This window comes from Bufo gargarizans, chromosome 3 (assembly GCF_014858855.1).
Source record: "Bufo gargarizans isolate SCDJY-AF-19 chromosome 3, ASM1485885v1, whole genome shotgun sequence".
Taxonomy (NCBI): Eukaryota; Metazoa; Chordata; class Amphibia; order Anura; family Bufonidae; genus Bufo; species Bufo gargarizans.
Window position 1 is genome coordinate 564,739,140 of NC_058082.1, and position 15,812 is coordinate 564,754,951.

The 15,812-nt window shown below is 45.6% G+C and overlaps 1 protein-coding gene across 1 annotated transcript in view; it reads right to left on the minus strand.

Moving 5' to 3' along the window:
* Positions 1 to 15,812, minus strand: part of LOC122932841 (Down syndrome cell adhesion molecule homolog) — a 406,234-nt gene that overhangs the window by 242,351 nt on the left and 148,071 nt on the right. The window contains 1 exon segment of the mRNA XM_044287480.1: positions 13,974 to 14,120. Coding sequence (XP_044143415.1) covers positions 13,974 to 14,120 — 147 coding nt within the window.

Sequence of the window (15,812 nt, forward strand, 5' to 3'; positions counted from 1 at the left end):
AATTTTAGCATATAATTCATTCGTCCGTAGGACCTGTAGTACTTGTCTGACATGCTCCTCATGTGTCTTCAGATCAGACGAATAAATTAAGATATCATCTAGGTATATTACCACAAACCTGCCGATTAGATGACTAAAAATGTCATTAACGAAATGTTGAAAGATGGCAGGAGCATTGGTCAGGCCGAAAGGCATAACTAGATTTTCATAATGCCCCTCAGGGGTGTTAAAAGCTGTCTTCCACTCATCCCCCTCCTTGATACGAATCAGATTGTAGGCCCCCCTAAGATCGAGTTTGGAGAACCACCTAGCACCCGCAATCTGGTTAAACAGGTCAGGAATGAGAGGAAGAGGGTATGGGTCTCGGATGGTTATCCGATTTAATTCACGAAAATCTAGGCAAGGACGCAGGCCCCCATCTTTCTTTTTAACAAAGAAAAACCCTGCAGCCACGGGTGAAGAAGAGGGTCTGATGTGTCCCTTAGCCAAACTCTCGGAGATATAATCCTTCATGGCTTGTCTCTCTGGACCTGAAAGATTATATAACCTGGTCTTGGGTAATTTTGCGCCGGGAATGAGGTTAACCGGGCAATCATAAGGACGATGAGGTGGTAACTTCTGACAACCCTTTTCAGAAAAAACGTCCTCAAAGTCCGAAACAAATGTAGGTAGGGTAGTTATGGAGGCGACTAAGCAATTGCTATTTAAGCAATTTTCTCTGCACGGCTCACTCCACTCCAATATCTCCCTGGCCTGCCAATCCACCACTGGATTGTGCGCTACCAACCAGGGTAGGCCCAGCACCACCGGAGTGGGAAGCCCCTCCAGAACATAACATGAAAGCATCTCGTTATGGTGGTCCCCTACCCGAAGGTGTAAATTATGAACGATGTGGGTGAGGTTTCTCTGAGACAGAGGAGCAGAATCTATAGCAAATATGGGAATAGGTCTCTGTAACGTACAGAGAGACAAACCCATAGTGCGGGCAAAATGGGCATCTATCAAATTTACCCCTGCTCCACTGTCTAGAAAGAAAGAAACAGTCTCTGTCTTATCACCAAAAACAATAACCGCTGGCAACAAAATTGCGATGTACGTATGGAGGAAACGTATACCCCCCGGCTGACATCCTCCACACCGCCTGGGGTTAGTAGTTTTCCGATGTTTTTTTTGTTTCTGAGGAAAGAAGGACAGACGTTAATGAAATGACCCCTCTCCCCACAAAAAAAACAACCCCCACGCCTACGGCGAACCTCAGGAGGACGGACCTGACGAGTAGTTCCTCCTAGCTGCATAGGCTCGTCTATGTCCGTACAGACTAACTGCTGCTTGGGAGGGGTTATCAATGTTTCCGGTTTTTTCAACCTGTCCCTAAGGCGTCTATCTATACGGATAGAAAGGGACATAACTGCATCAAGGGAAAAGGGGGTCTCATACAATGCAAGCGCATCCTTAACCCTTTCGGATAACCCAGAGCAGAACTGACTCCTGAGAGCCGGGTCGTTCCATTGGGTATCCGTAGCCCACCTACGGAAGTCAGAGCAATACTCCTCTACCGGCCGCTCTCCTTGTAGGAGTCTCCGTAATTTTGATTCAGCCAGTGCGACTCGGTCAGGGTCGTCATATATGAGACCCAAGGCCCCGAAAAACTCATCCACTGACCGAAGAGCCTGGGAATCAGTAGGTAAAGAGAACGCCCAGGACTGCGGGTCCCCCTGCAGCAGGGAAATAACAACACCCACCCGCTGTTCTTCATTACCAGAGGAGTAAGGACGCAGTTTAAAGTATAGTTTACAGGCCTCACGGAACGTCAAAAACTTGTCCCTTCCCCCAGAAAATCTGTCAGGGAGAGGGACCTTGGGTTCCGCAACAACCTGGTTACCAGTAGCAACCGCTGGGCTTGCGGTCTGTTGTAATTGCTGCTGTTGCTGGAGGACCGACGCCTTCAATCCTGCCACCTCCAAAGACAGGCCATGAAATTGTTCGGACAGAGCAGCAATTGGATCCATACTGGATTCTAAGTAGGTAAAAAATTTTTTTTTTTTTTTTTTTTTTTTACCTACACAAAAATAAGGGCCAGATATAATGTAATGACCGGCAACACACACAGGGAGGAAAACAGGGAAAGCCCTGCACAAGGGAGAGGGAAAGGTGGTGACCCCTAACTCACCTTGCAGCTGGTACCTGACTGCCCTGTCGTCCCTAGACGGGTTCCTCACCCGTGCGGCGATCACGTGCCTAAACCCTGGCTTTCCCTGAGATGAGCCCTAGATAATGAACGGGCCGGTGGGATCGCTAGTCCGCACCACTGCACTAAGAGGGAAACACCAGGGAGAGGACAGACAAACACAGACAAACACAAACACCCAGGTGGACGGCAACAATTGTCCACAAAGGTCCAACAGGGATCCGGAGGGTAGCGTTCTAAGGCAACACTCAGAGAACGCAGCAACACAGCTCCAGTGGGTCAGAATAGATGTCCAGGCAGGAAGCTCTATATCTGGCAACCAGAGAAGTGTGAGAGGGGAATATAAGGAGGATTGGGAGTGCTGGACAAGGAACAGCTGAGAGAAGGAGCTACGGATCCCTGAGTGAGCCAAAAGGGTTTGTAAAGCAAACCCAGAAAGCTACAATAAGGAAACTTCCCTATCTGACATAGAGCGTGCAGCCAACCGCTGCGACCTCCTGACCCCGGGTACAACGGAGTCAGGCGTGGCTCTTGACACCCTCGTGACAGTAATGTAATGTATGTACACAGTGACTGCACCAGCAGAATAGTGAGTGCAGCTCTGGAGTATAATACTGGATGTAACTCAGGATCAGTACAGGATAAGTAATGTATGTACACAGTGACTCTACCAGCAGAATAGTGAGTGCAGCTCTGGAGTATAATACTGGTTGTAACTCAGGATCAGTACAGGATAAGTAATGTAATGTATGTATACAGTGACTCTACCAGCAGAATAGTGAGTGCAGCTCTGTAGTATAATACAAGATGTAACTCAGGATCAGTACAGGATAAGTAATGTAATGTATGTACACAGTGACTGCACCAGCAGAATAGTGAGTGCAGCTCTGGAGTATAATGCAGGATGTAACTTAGGATCAGTACAGGATAAGTAATATAATGTATGTACACAGTGACTCCACCAGCAGAATAGTGAGTGCAGCTCTGGAGTATAATACAGATGTAACTCAGGATCAGTACAGGATAAGTAATGTAATGTATGTACACAGTGACTGTACCAGCAGAATAGTGAGTGCAGCTCTGGAGTAGAATACAGGATGTAACTCAGGATCAGTACAGGATAAGTAATGTATGTACACAGTGACTGCACCAGCAGAATAGTGAGTGCAGCTCTGGAGTATAATACAGGATGTAACTCAGGATCAGTACAGGATAAGTAATGTAATGTATGTACACAGTGACTGCACCAGCAGAATAGTGAGTGCAGCTCTGGAGTATAATACTGGATGTAACTCAGGATCAGTACAGGATAAGTAATGTATGTACACAGTGACTCTACCAGCAGAATAGTGAGTGCAGCTCTGGAGTATAATACTGGTTGTAACTCAGGATCAGTACAGGATAAGTAATGTAATGTATGTATACAGTGACTCTACCAGCAGAATAGTGAGTGCAGCTCTGTAGTATAATACAAGATGTAACTCAGGATCAGTACAGGATAAGTAATGTAATGTATGTACACAGTGACTGCACCAGCAGAATAGTGAGTGCAGCTCTGGAGTATAATGCAGGATGTAACTTAGGATCAGTACAGGATAAGTAATATAATGTATGTACACAGTGACTCCACCAGCAGAATAGTGAGTGCAGCTCTGGAGTATAATACAGATGTAACTCAGGATCAGTACAGGATAAGTAATGTAATGTATGTACACAGGTGACTGTACCAGCAGAATAGTGAGTGCAGCTCTGGAGTATAATACAGGATGTAACTCAGGATCAGTACAGGATAAGTAATGTAATGTATGTACACCGGGACTGCACCAGCAGAATAGTGAGTGCAGCTCTGGAGTATAATACAGGATGTAACTCGGGATCAGTACAGGATAAGTAATGTAATGTATGTACACAGCGTCTGCACCAGCAGAATAGTGAGTGCAGCTCTGGAGTATAATACAGGATGTAACTCAGGATCAGTACAGGATAAGTAATGTATGTACACAGTGACTGCACCAGCAGAATAGTGAGTGCAGCTCTGGAGTATAATACAGATGTAACTCAGGATCAGTACAGGATAAGTAATATAATGTATGTACACAGTGACTGCACCAGCAGAATAGTGAGTGCAGCTCTGGAGTATAATACAGATGTAATTCAGGATCAGTACAGGATAAGTAATATAATGTATGTACGCCATTACTCAGCTATATATTCAGATTACACATGTATAAATTGTATAATGGTGCTCAGAAATGATCAGACGCTTTCATGTAACCTGCACAAATAAAACAGCCCCACAAACTGTACCTGACGGCGCATAATACACAATTGATAGGCGGCTCTTCCTAGAATACAGTATTTTATGACTCATTGAACCATTGATTGACTGAATATGGTGATGAACGGGGGTTATTCCAGGTGACGGTCGCTCTGGGGATTCGGGTTAACCACCTGCACAATTACTTGCAGAACCGTTCGGGATTTATGAGTGAGGAAATCAGAGGCGCATTCACTATAAATAATATGAATTATTTAGTTTTGCTCATCCTCTTAGTATCCGCATATTTATGAGCTCTGCTTACAATTACCACTGCTGAATATATACATCGGCGGCTTAAGCAATGCCAATGACTGTATAATAATCTTAAAGGGCACCGTACATCACAATTCATAAGAAGCCTGCAGCAGTTCTTTTTCTTTGAAGTGCCATTCCTCTGCCTGTTTCTACCACTAGGGGGCATAATGACATGTATGGAGCTGGCATACAGGATCTGCCCACTAGGGGGCCTTCCAAGTAAAATAAAACATTTGTAAAAATTGTAGCTGCCACTAGAGGGCTGATCTGTACACAGACTGACATGAATAGTATCTGCATACAGACCTCCCTCTTAGTAGTCTCAAAATTCTGCCCTTGGAAACAGTCAGTGTAAGAAACAGTCATGTAATGTGTCTAAGTTTCGTTATCCTGGTAAACTGTGTTAAAATTTAATGTATAATGCTATTCTAGTAATACAGATAAATGTAAATGCCTGCAGTATTCGTTTGGTCAGTAGATGGCAGCATAGGACCAATTTGCATTGAAGTTTGCCATAGAGAAAGTGTATTAATGTGGTAGTGGCTCTTTAAAACAGCAGTTAAGTGTTGAAGTGACACGCCCCTTATGATGTCAGCCTGCCTTAGTGTGAGCAGGAAGAATGAGGAAGAGGGACTGAAACTATAACGGCTGCCATCTTGGCTAGATAGAAAGCAAGTTCTGTGCTGTGTAAGACGTGTGTGGAGATACTAAAGGACGTTCCTGTGCAGCCAAGCTGTGTGAACTTCAGTCTAGAGACGGATGGAGTATAAAGAGACCGTGCATTTAGTGAAGCCAAGTTAAAAAGGACTGTGCAGCAGCTAACCTGTGGAGCCGACATTGGGCTGAGTGGATTGCCCCAAACAGTAAAGAGACTCACAGTGCTGTCGAGGTACCGGACAGTCACTGTAAAATTCTGGATTATATCCATCTGGTTTTCCGGCCTGCTGAGGAGGACTTCTTTGTTGCGGATCCTGCGCTGGTTATAAAGGAAAAGGACGACATCGGGCCCCACCGTGCACTTCCACAAACTGTAAGAGGTCCACTTGGACCACTGGGATAAGGGGGGTGCGCACCCGCTTGAAAGTTAGGGTCAGTTAGGGATAGTTCCTGGGACTGCTATTCCTTAGTGTCCGCACTGCAAACACGGACACAGCAAAGGTGGAAATTGTTGTAGTATTTGACTTGAATTGTTCATACTGTTTTATTGTTAACCTGCTTTTATTAATTTATAGTAAATGCAATTTTCTTAATCTTGACTTCTGCGTGTGCGTTCTTTTCTGGTTGCGGAGTCATACCACCTGCCTTGCTCTCGGTTCACAAATTGGCGTAGTCGGCAGGATCCGCCTACCAGAATGGACGGCGACGCACCCGTTAGGAGGGATGGTGCTGGAGGAAGAATGCCAGCAGGGGCTGTAATGAGTCAGTTAGCAAAGTTTGATGGCAATAATATGTCTGTGAGTGTGTGGGCAGAAGCAGATACGAATGGTACAGCGCATGTACCAGACCGCACCAGAAGTACTAGTAGAGCTAGCCATATTGACGTTACAAGGAGATGCTAAGACTACAGTGATATTGCGGCCATTTGAACAAAGACAGACATTTGAGCAAGTTGTCCAGATTCTAGAAACTATTTATGGAGAAACCGCATTGCTGGGGTCCCTGCAGGCACGGTTCTTCCAGAGGGTACAAAAGGAGAATGAAAGTCTCCCTCAGTATGCAAATGCCCTACAAGAACTGCTCCGAGATATTCAAGGGAAGGAAAGAGGGGGCTCACCAGCCTTCTGTAACCCTGATCGGACACTCCGTGACCAGTTTGTTCTGGGGATCCGTGATGGCAGCTTGACTGTTGCTATGCAGGACTTTATACGACGGGAGACTGATGCTAAATTTCATGACGTACAGGTGGAGGCCATCTCACGTGCCAATAGTATGGTTCAGAAGCCTCAGACCGCAGTTGGAGTTACATTGTCGCAGGGGGCTAGCTCTGGCCCAGAAACAGTGGAAAAAGGGACAGTTAAAGAGATACTTACAGTAATGCAGAAATTGCAAGAGCAAATGGAACACCTACAAACCAATTGTAATGAGAATTCTATGAGAATTGCAGGCCTCCAGAAAACTAGAGACGAAGGGGTGGGCCGTTCATACCAAGAAGGTCAGCATCACCCACAACCCTACTGGAGGGATGAGGATAGGACCTACCGAAGGGGTCCCAATAATGTAGTACAACTCTCAGGAGAGAACGATGGGGCTTACCGAAGGGGCCCAAACCGATGGCCAGAGCGACGGGAAGTACGCTGCTGGGAGTGTGGACGCGTGGGCCACATTGCTGCTAGATGTCCAGAGCAGCGACAAGCTTATGAGAGACCGCCGTTAAACTGAAATCCCCTGCTGCAGTAGGGCGGGCAGTAGGGGAAACTGAGAAGGAGATTATGAGAGGAGAATGCCCTGAAGAGGATCTGATCGCTGCAAGTCCCATCATACAGATGGAATTGGAAGGTATTCCGGTTACCGGGATGATTGACACGGGTTCCCAAGTAACGACCCTGAGTAGAGACTGTTACGAACGGTATTTTCAGCGACATGTGAAATATGATCCCCATACATTCATACGAGTGGTCGCAGCTAATCAGTTACCAGTACCGGTGGTGGGAGTGGCCTGGATGAATGTCAGATTATGTGGCCAAGATCTAGGCAAGAAAGGCATTGTGGTAGTACAGGAGTCACATGAAGTAAAGGTCCCTGTCATCTTGGGGATGAATGTGTTAAAAGAATTGGATCAGATTCTCTTTGAAAAGAAAGGTCACGGTTATTGGAGAGAAACCACTAGCCATCGGCCTACTCAAACGGCCTTCCAGCGGCTAGGTCCGAACATGTGGCTTACAGAAAAGTTCAGTCCTCTTGCTCGAATTTCGGTCCCTCTGCATACAAAAGTTACGTTGCCACCCAGACGGGAGATGATAGTGTCCATGCCTGTAGGCACCTGTAGGAAACTAGAGGGCATAGCTGTGTTGATAGAACCACTGCCGACAGCCGGAAGAAGTGTTGATCCGCTAGTAGCCCGTTCCTTGGCAGTAGTCCGCAATGGGAGAGTACCCCTCCGATGTGTGAACACTCAGGATCAGAGTGTAGACCTCGCTCCAGGAAGGCTGCTGGCTAACCTCTATGTGACTCCGGAGGAAGTGAGGAAAGCGACCCCGATGCAGTTGAGGCCGGCTGAACGAGGTGAATGGGCCGTAACCGTGTCTATGGGGGAAGGCGAGAACCTCACCCCTAAAGGGAATGGCGGTGCAATTCGAGAACAGATGAAGATAGAGACTTCTTCGTGTTCTCTGGAACAGATCCGGAAGGTAGATGAACTGTTATGGGAAAACCGCACAACCTTTGCACGTCATGCTGAAGATTTTGGATGTACAACAGGGATCTACCATGAGATTCCCACAGGAGACACCCTTCCAATCAGAGAGCGCTACCGACAAATTCCTCCACAGATGTATCAGGAGGTGAAAGAACTGTTGACCCAGATGCTGCAGGGTGGGATCATTCAAGAAAGCCAAAGTCCCTGGGCAGCTCCAGTGGTACTAGTAAGGAAGAAAGATGGGTCCATTCGGTTTTGTGTAGACTATCGAAAGTTGAATACCTGCACCGTACGAGATTCCTACCCCTTACCTCGGATTGAGGAGTCCCTTTCGGCACTAGGAAGAGCCCGGTACTTCTCCTCATTAGACCTGGCTAGTGGGTATTGGCAGGTGCCAATGGCCGAGAAAGATAAGGAAAAGACAGCCTTTATCTTGCCCATGGGACTATACGAATTTAACCGGATGCCCTTTGGATTGACAAATGCACCTGGAACGTTTCAACGATTGATGGAGAAATGTCTTGGTGACTTCAACTTTGAATTCACTCTCATCTACTTGGATGACATTATAGTGTACTCTGCAACCTTTGAGGACCATCTCTGCCAGTTGGGACAAGTATTTCAACGATTGCGGGAACATGGGCTCAAACTGAAACCCAGTAAATGTCGGTTATTTCAATCTGAAATTGATTACTTGGGTCATTGTGTATCAGGAGAAGGGGTGAGGCCGTCAAGGGACAAGATAGCGGCTGTTCAAGACTGGCCGACACCGACTACCCTGCGAGAAGTTCCTGGGAGTAGCCGGCTACTATCGACGGTTTATTAAGGACTTTGCTAGAGTAGCAGCGCCACTTAATGCTCTTCTACGAGGCACCGCCGGGGGCCCGAAGAACCGGTCCGTGAAATGGGGCCCTGAACAGGAACACGCCTTCCAGGCATTGAAGGATGCTCTTACAACGGCCCCAATCTTGGCGTATGCTGATTACCACTTGCCCTTCCAGCTATATACCGATGCAAGCCTGTATGGTCTCGGAGCGGTGCTATCTCAGTTCCAGGATGGCCAAGAGCGTGTCATAGCGTATGCCAGCCGATCCTTGCGAGATTCTGAGAGAAACCCTGACAATTATAGTTCATTCAAGTTAGAACTGTTGGCACTGGTATGGGCCATGACTGAGAAATTCTCTGAGTATTTGACCGGAGCTGAAGTCTTAGTACTGACTGACAACAACCCATTGGCTCACCTGGAAAATGCCAAGCTCGGGGCTTTGGAGCAGAGGTGGATAGCCCGAATGTCTAAGTTCAATTACCGCATTAAGTATCGGTCCAAGACGGAGAACCAAAATGCCGATGGACTTTCTAGGGTAACTACCCAGGCCCCCAGCGGAGACGTGGATCATGAGTTGGAGCATGTAGAGATGCCTGACTTCAGCAGATTTTCACAAGCCTTGGTCATTGCTATGCAGTGTGCAGTGGAAGGGACCGAAACGGCTCCTTTCTTTGGCCCCTCACTACAGGAATGGGTGCAAATACAGCAGGCCCATGAGGGGCTGGCGAAAATGATCAAGTGTGTTGAGAAAGGCAAGAAGCCCTGTAAAGAGGAAAGAGAACGACTGACATGTGAAATGCTATTAGTCCTGAGTCAGTGGGAAAAGTTAGAGATGAAAAATGGAGTGCTATGCCGAAAGGTATATCTGCCTTCTGAAATCGACATTTGTTACCAAATCGTAGTGCCTAGTGAACTGGCTCAATCATTGGCTCTTGAGGCTCATAATAAGAATGGACATTTTGGTCATGAGAAGACCTTTCGTTGGCTACAGCGACTGATTTACTGTCCAGCTCTCCGTCAAATAGTCGAAGAAGTATGTCATAGATGTCGAACTTGTGAGATCCATAAGGCAATAGAACAAAGAGCTCCCCTGCAAACCATAGTGACCCAGGAACCTTTGGAGATCGTCATGATAGACTACCTAATGGTGGGCCCATCCAACAGTGGGCACCAGTACTGCCTCGTAATGGTGGACCACTTCACCAAATTTGCGGTGGTGACCGCCACCAAGGACCAGACCGCTGAGTCAGCAGCTCGAGCCCTATGCCAAGATTTCATCCGAGTGTACAGGTGTCCACAACGCATCCACTCTGACCAAGGGGCTTGCTTTGAGGGACATGTAATGAAAGAAGTTCAACGTATCTACGGGATAAAGAAGTCGCACACGACTCCATACCATCCCCAAGGAAACGGAGCCTGCGAACGATTTAATAGAACTCTGCTACAGATGGTGCGGACTTTGGAGGAGGACAAGAAGTTACAGTGGCCTCAGTTCTTGTCTGAGATGGTGTGGGCCTATAACAATCAGGTCCATTCTACAACGGGGTATTCTCCTTATACTCTCCTCTTTGGACGGTCTGGGCGAAGTGTCGGAGAGTTACAGTTAAATGATGTGGATGGGTTCCCTCCAAGAGATCCAGCCTCCTGGGTGCGAGCACACCGGCAGAGACTTGAGACAGTTCATCGATTGGTGCGACAGCGTCTGCAAGAAAATTCTCATCCTGATAAGACCCCGGTGCAAAGGGCACCATTGCAGCCAGGTGACCTGGTGCTGGTACGTGTCAAGAAGCCTCAAGGAAAATTGGAAAGCAGGTGGGAGGCTGTGCCATATCGTGTAGTTGCCCGCAAGTATGCAAATGGGCCTGTGTACGAAGTTCAGAAGGAAGGAACTGATTGTGTCCGAGTACTTCACAGAAATATGTTGCGCCTGTGTCAATCTGAAGAAGCAAATTGTGATGGAACTGATAATGTCAACGAGCTCCCACAGTCCGAGACTGGTGGTGTGGAATGGGCTTACGATGATGAGGATGATTGTTGGCCAATCCCCGCTCCTGAGGATGTTCCACCTGTGACTAGTGTGCCCCCAGCCTGTGCCCCCTATGATGCGGACTCCTGCTGGTCCTTCTCAGCCTATGGCTACAGTACCCCAGAGTATACCAGTGGTTCTCAGACGCACCACTAGACCAAATGCTGGCATTCCCCCTGTTCGGTATGCGCAGGACGAGTTTATTTGGCCTGCCATACAACGGTACATTACCACTCTACATATAAGAGTACAGCCCTCTGGATATTCAGTCATTGGCAGGGACTGCCAATCTTAAAGTGGGGGGGAATATGTAAGAAACAGTCATGTAATGTGTCTAAGTTTCGTTATCCTGGTAAACTGTGTTAAAATTTAATGTATAATGCTATTCTAGTAATACAGATAAATGTAAATGCCTGCAGTATTCGTTTGGTCAGTAGATGGCAGCATAGGACCAATTTGCATTGAAGTTTGCCATAGAGAAAGTGTATTAATGTGGTAGTGGCTCTTTAAAACAGCAGTTAAGTGTTGAAGTGACACGCCCCTTATGATGTCAGCCTGCCTCAGTGTGAGCAGGAAGAATGAGGAAGAGGGACTGAAACTATAACGGCTGCCATCTTGGCTAGATAGAAAGCAAGTTCTGTGCTGTGTAAGACGTGTGTGGAGATACTAAAGGACGTTCCTGTGCAGCCAAGCTGTGTGAACTTCAGTCTAGAGACGGATGGAGTATAAAGAGAGCGTGCATTTAGTGAAGCCAAGTTAAAAAGGACTGTGTGCAGCAGCTAACCTGTGGAGCCGACATTGGGCTGAGTGGATTGCCCCAAACAGTAAAGAGACTCACAGTGCTGTCGAGGTACCGGACAGTCACTGTAAAATTCTGGATTATATCCATCTGGTTTTCCGGCCTGCTGAGGAGGACTTCTTTGTTGCGGATCCTGCGCTGGTTATAAAGGAAAAGGACGACATCGGGCTCCACCGTGCACTTCCACAAACTGTAAGAGGTCCACTTGGACCACTGGGATAAGGGGGGTGCGCACCCGCTTGAAAGTTAGGGTCAGTTAGGGATAGTTCCTGGGACTGCTATTCCTTAGTGTCCGCACTGCGAACACGGACACAGCAAAGGTGGAAATTGTTGTAGTATTTGACTTGAATTGTTCATACTGTTTTATATATTTTGCTTGTCTTTATCTCTGTACTTCACTGTTAACCTGCTTTTATTAATTTATAGTAAATGCAATTTTCTTAATCTTGACTTCTGCGTACGCACTCTTTTCTGGTTGCGGAGTCATACCACCTGCCTTGCTCTCGGTTCACAGTCAGCAGTTTTGCTGTCAGACATGCGGGTGGATTCCGAATCCACGGATGAGGTCTGGCGCTGCTAACAGGTGCTCATTGTCCAGAACTGAGTAGACTAATGGTCTCTTCTCAGGGTGGTTGAGGGCGACATGACTAGGGCCTCATTGGTGACACGGGTGGCTCTAATGGCCTTAAAGGGCATCTGTCAGAAGTTTTAATATATGCAAATGAGCCTCTAGGAGCAATGGGGGCGTTTCCGTTACACCTACAAGCTCTGCTCTTTTTTCAACTGCCGTGACCTCTCCACTTTGATTGACAGGACCGGGCAGGGTAAACCTGATCACGCCTGGCCCTGCCCATCAAACAGTTACAGAGAGAGTAGAGCCTCTAGGTGTAATGGCAACACACCCGGTGAAAATGTAGTATCACTCTCACACATGGTGGCTGCAACGTGGCACGTTCCGAAAACCATGCCAACAAGTAGATTGACGCGGTTTACAAATTACAGCAGTTTCATTGTTAACGGTCACGCGGGAAATAATTAGTTAGGTGCATAACTGTGCGGCCATTGCCCACGAAACCGTGCCGACATGCAGCTCGCTCGATGAGTGTGAACCCAGCCCAATAGACAGACGCAGTTCTCATCTCAAAATGCCCTACTTGGGGACATGTCTGAACCAAATATGGTAAGACTAGCTTATCATAAGACTGGAAGATGCTCCGCTGCGTCTCACGTTAACAAGCGGTTCTGCAGACAGTCTTAACTATTACCAGATCCCTGGGTGAAGGGGTCAAGCAATTTCTAAGGGGTTCCATCACAAATAAACTATAGATATGTCCATACTTACCTTAAAGTTGGTTAAAAACTAGGTACACCTTCCTGGGCATTTTTTGAATTTTTTTGTTATGATTGCATTTTACTCATTTTGCGCTTTATAAAAAATATTCTGCTGCTTAAGTGTTAAAAAAATCTATCTGTTTGCAAGCTGTGTTTTCTTTGAATCCTGTCAGCTGACAGCTCATGTAGAGCTCTCATCTCTGATCTCCTGACCTCATCAACACTATATTATAGCTCAATTCGTATCAAAATGATAAGAATATGGCTTAAGTGTTTATGAGGTCAGGAGATCAGAGATAAGAGCTGCACATGAGCTGTGAGAGGACGGGATTCAAAGAAAACTGAAAAGCACAGCTTGCAAACAGACTGATTTTTATTTTAACCCTTGTATCCCAGAAATGGCTGAACATTTTTAATAAACATCAATTGAAAAAGTGATTTTTAGCCTAAATAAGTAAAATGCAATAATAATAATAATAATAATAATAATAATAATAATAATAAAAAACTGTAAATGTACATAGGCTTTAAGGACTCTTTTTTTATCATGAAACCAACTCAATACAGGTTCACGAAAGGCTAGCAAAACCCTTCTTGGTGGACACAGGCATATAGCATAGACATTTTGTGGCACAATATCTCTAAATCACATTGTGTTGAAAAGCTGGTCATCTCGTGACACACATATCAGGACATGTCCATTCAAGAGGAAAGCTGGGGAAGGACACATCTGGATACATCATCATCTATCTCGGTATGTAATTAGACGATGACATGCAAAATTCTGCAGAATCAAATTTCCTGGTGGGCTGAGCTTCCCCCAGCCCACCAGGAGTCATAGCATGCTGGTAGTAACAACAAGGTGACATTACCTAATACAGTCAGCCTGGCACTGTTACTTTGACGCGTTTCTCCGGTGTATTTGTGCCGCGTTGTGCATCGGTAATTATTTAATCCGTCTTCATTCTGTACATCTGTTATATACAAGGCTCCCGATGATGTAATGAGAAATCTAGATCCTAAAAGGAAGCAAAACACAGACCATTAGTTGGACTCCTCTACAGACGGCTGGAAAATGGACATGTTCAATAAAATATAGACAGTGCAATTAGGGAATACAAAATATATACAAATGATGAATGCCGAAAGAGGATCCCAATCATAGAGACCAACTACAACAATGGGGGTCTTCCACCAATGCATAGCTTAGAGACAGGAACATCAAGGACAGTGTATGGGCTGCTATCTGGCTCCTGAAGAGATGAAGCCTATCCCTGGTTGGCTTCTTTGCATTTTGTAAAGAGTCTGCTATAGTTGCTCCTCTAGGGAGTCGGAATCAAAGTCACCATTTCTCCTGGGTGGTTAGTGCTTTGGAAGGTTGACTCACACAGGATGAACACCCGATTTTTAATATACACTCCTACTCATATCATGAGCCAAAAGGGACACAACATAAAGATCTCCTGGGGTTCCTTCCATCTAAACACTCTTATCAACATTTAACTCCTAAACATGGATATTTCTAAACACCACCCTAGAGTGACAGGAAGGCTCATTTAAATTATAAAGTTTAATTAACCCCGCCCATGAGATTCAGGAAGTGTTGGTAAGCATATATTTTAGGGTCCCATCACCCAAACCCTCTCCAAACAACATATTATAAATGGGCGTGGAAACAAACACTGCACCATATCACTGAGATCAGATTTGCCATTCAAGATCCTGGAAACGTTGGGTGTCAATTCTAATATTAATTGTGATGGTAGCCAGACTAGTTCCTCGGGAGCAGAAAATTTGGTTATGAAGATCTCCATGGACACCTTCCTAGACATTTTTATCAATATTTAACTCCCAATTCACAGACATTTGTAAGACACACTCTTGTTTTACCCCACAAGGGGGTAGAAGGACAAAAAATTGAATTTTAATTACAATTTTCATTTAAGTTCCAGAAACCCCGCCCATGAGGTCCAAGGAGTGTTGGCAAGCATATGATATCTGCATATCACAGCACCCAAACCCTCACCGAACAGTATATTATTCTATACAGCCATAAATAGGTGAGCATATATAGTGCTGTATTATTTCTGGAGATTATATCTGCTATTCAGGATCCTGGAAAATTTGGGTGATGATCCATATATTTGTTCCAACCATGGCCCGCAGGTTTCTCAGAAGCAGTTAAGAAGATCTCCATGGACACCTTCCTAGACATTTTTATCGATATTTAACTCCTAATTCACACACACTTGTAAATCCCACTCTTGTTTTACCCCACAATGGGGTAGAATGATAGAAAATCTAATTTGAATTACAATTTTCATTTAAGTTTCATAAGCCACGCCCATGAGGTCCATATCTGCATATCACAGCACCCAAACCCTCACCGAACAGTAAATTATTCTATACAGCCATAAATAGGTGAGCATATACTGTATAGTGCTGTATTATTTCTGGAGACTAGATCTGCCATTCAGGATCCTGTAAAGTTTGGGTGATGATCCATATATTAGTTGCAACCATGGCCCGCTGTTATGAAGATCTCCATGGACACCTTCATAGACATTTTTATCAATGCTTAACTCTCAATTCACAGACATTTGTAAGACCCATTCTTGTTTTACCCCACAAGGGGGAAGAATGACAGAAAATTTAAATTTTAATTACAATTTTCATTTAAGTTCCATAAACCCCGCCCATGAGGTACAGGG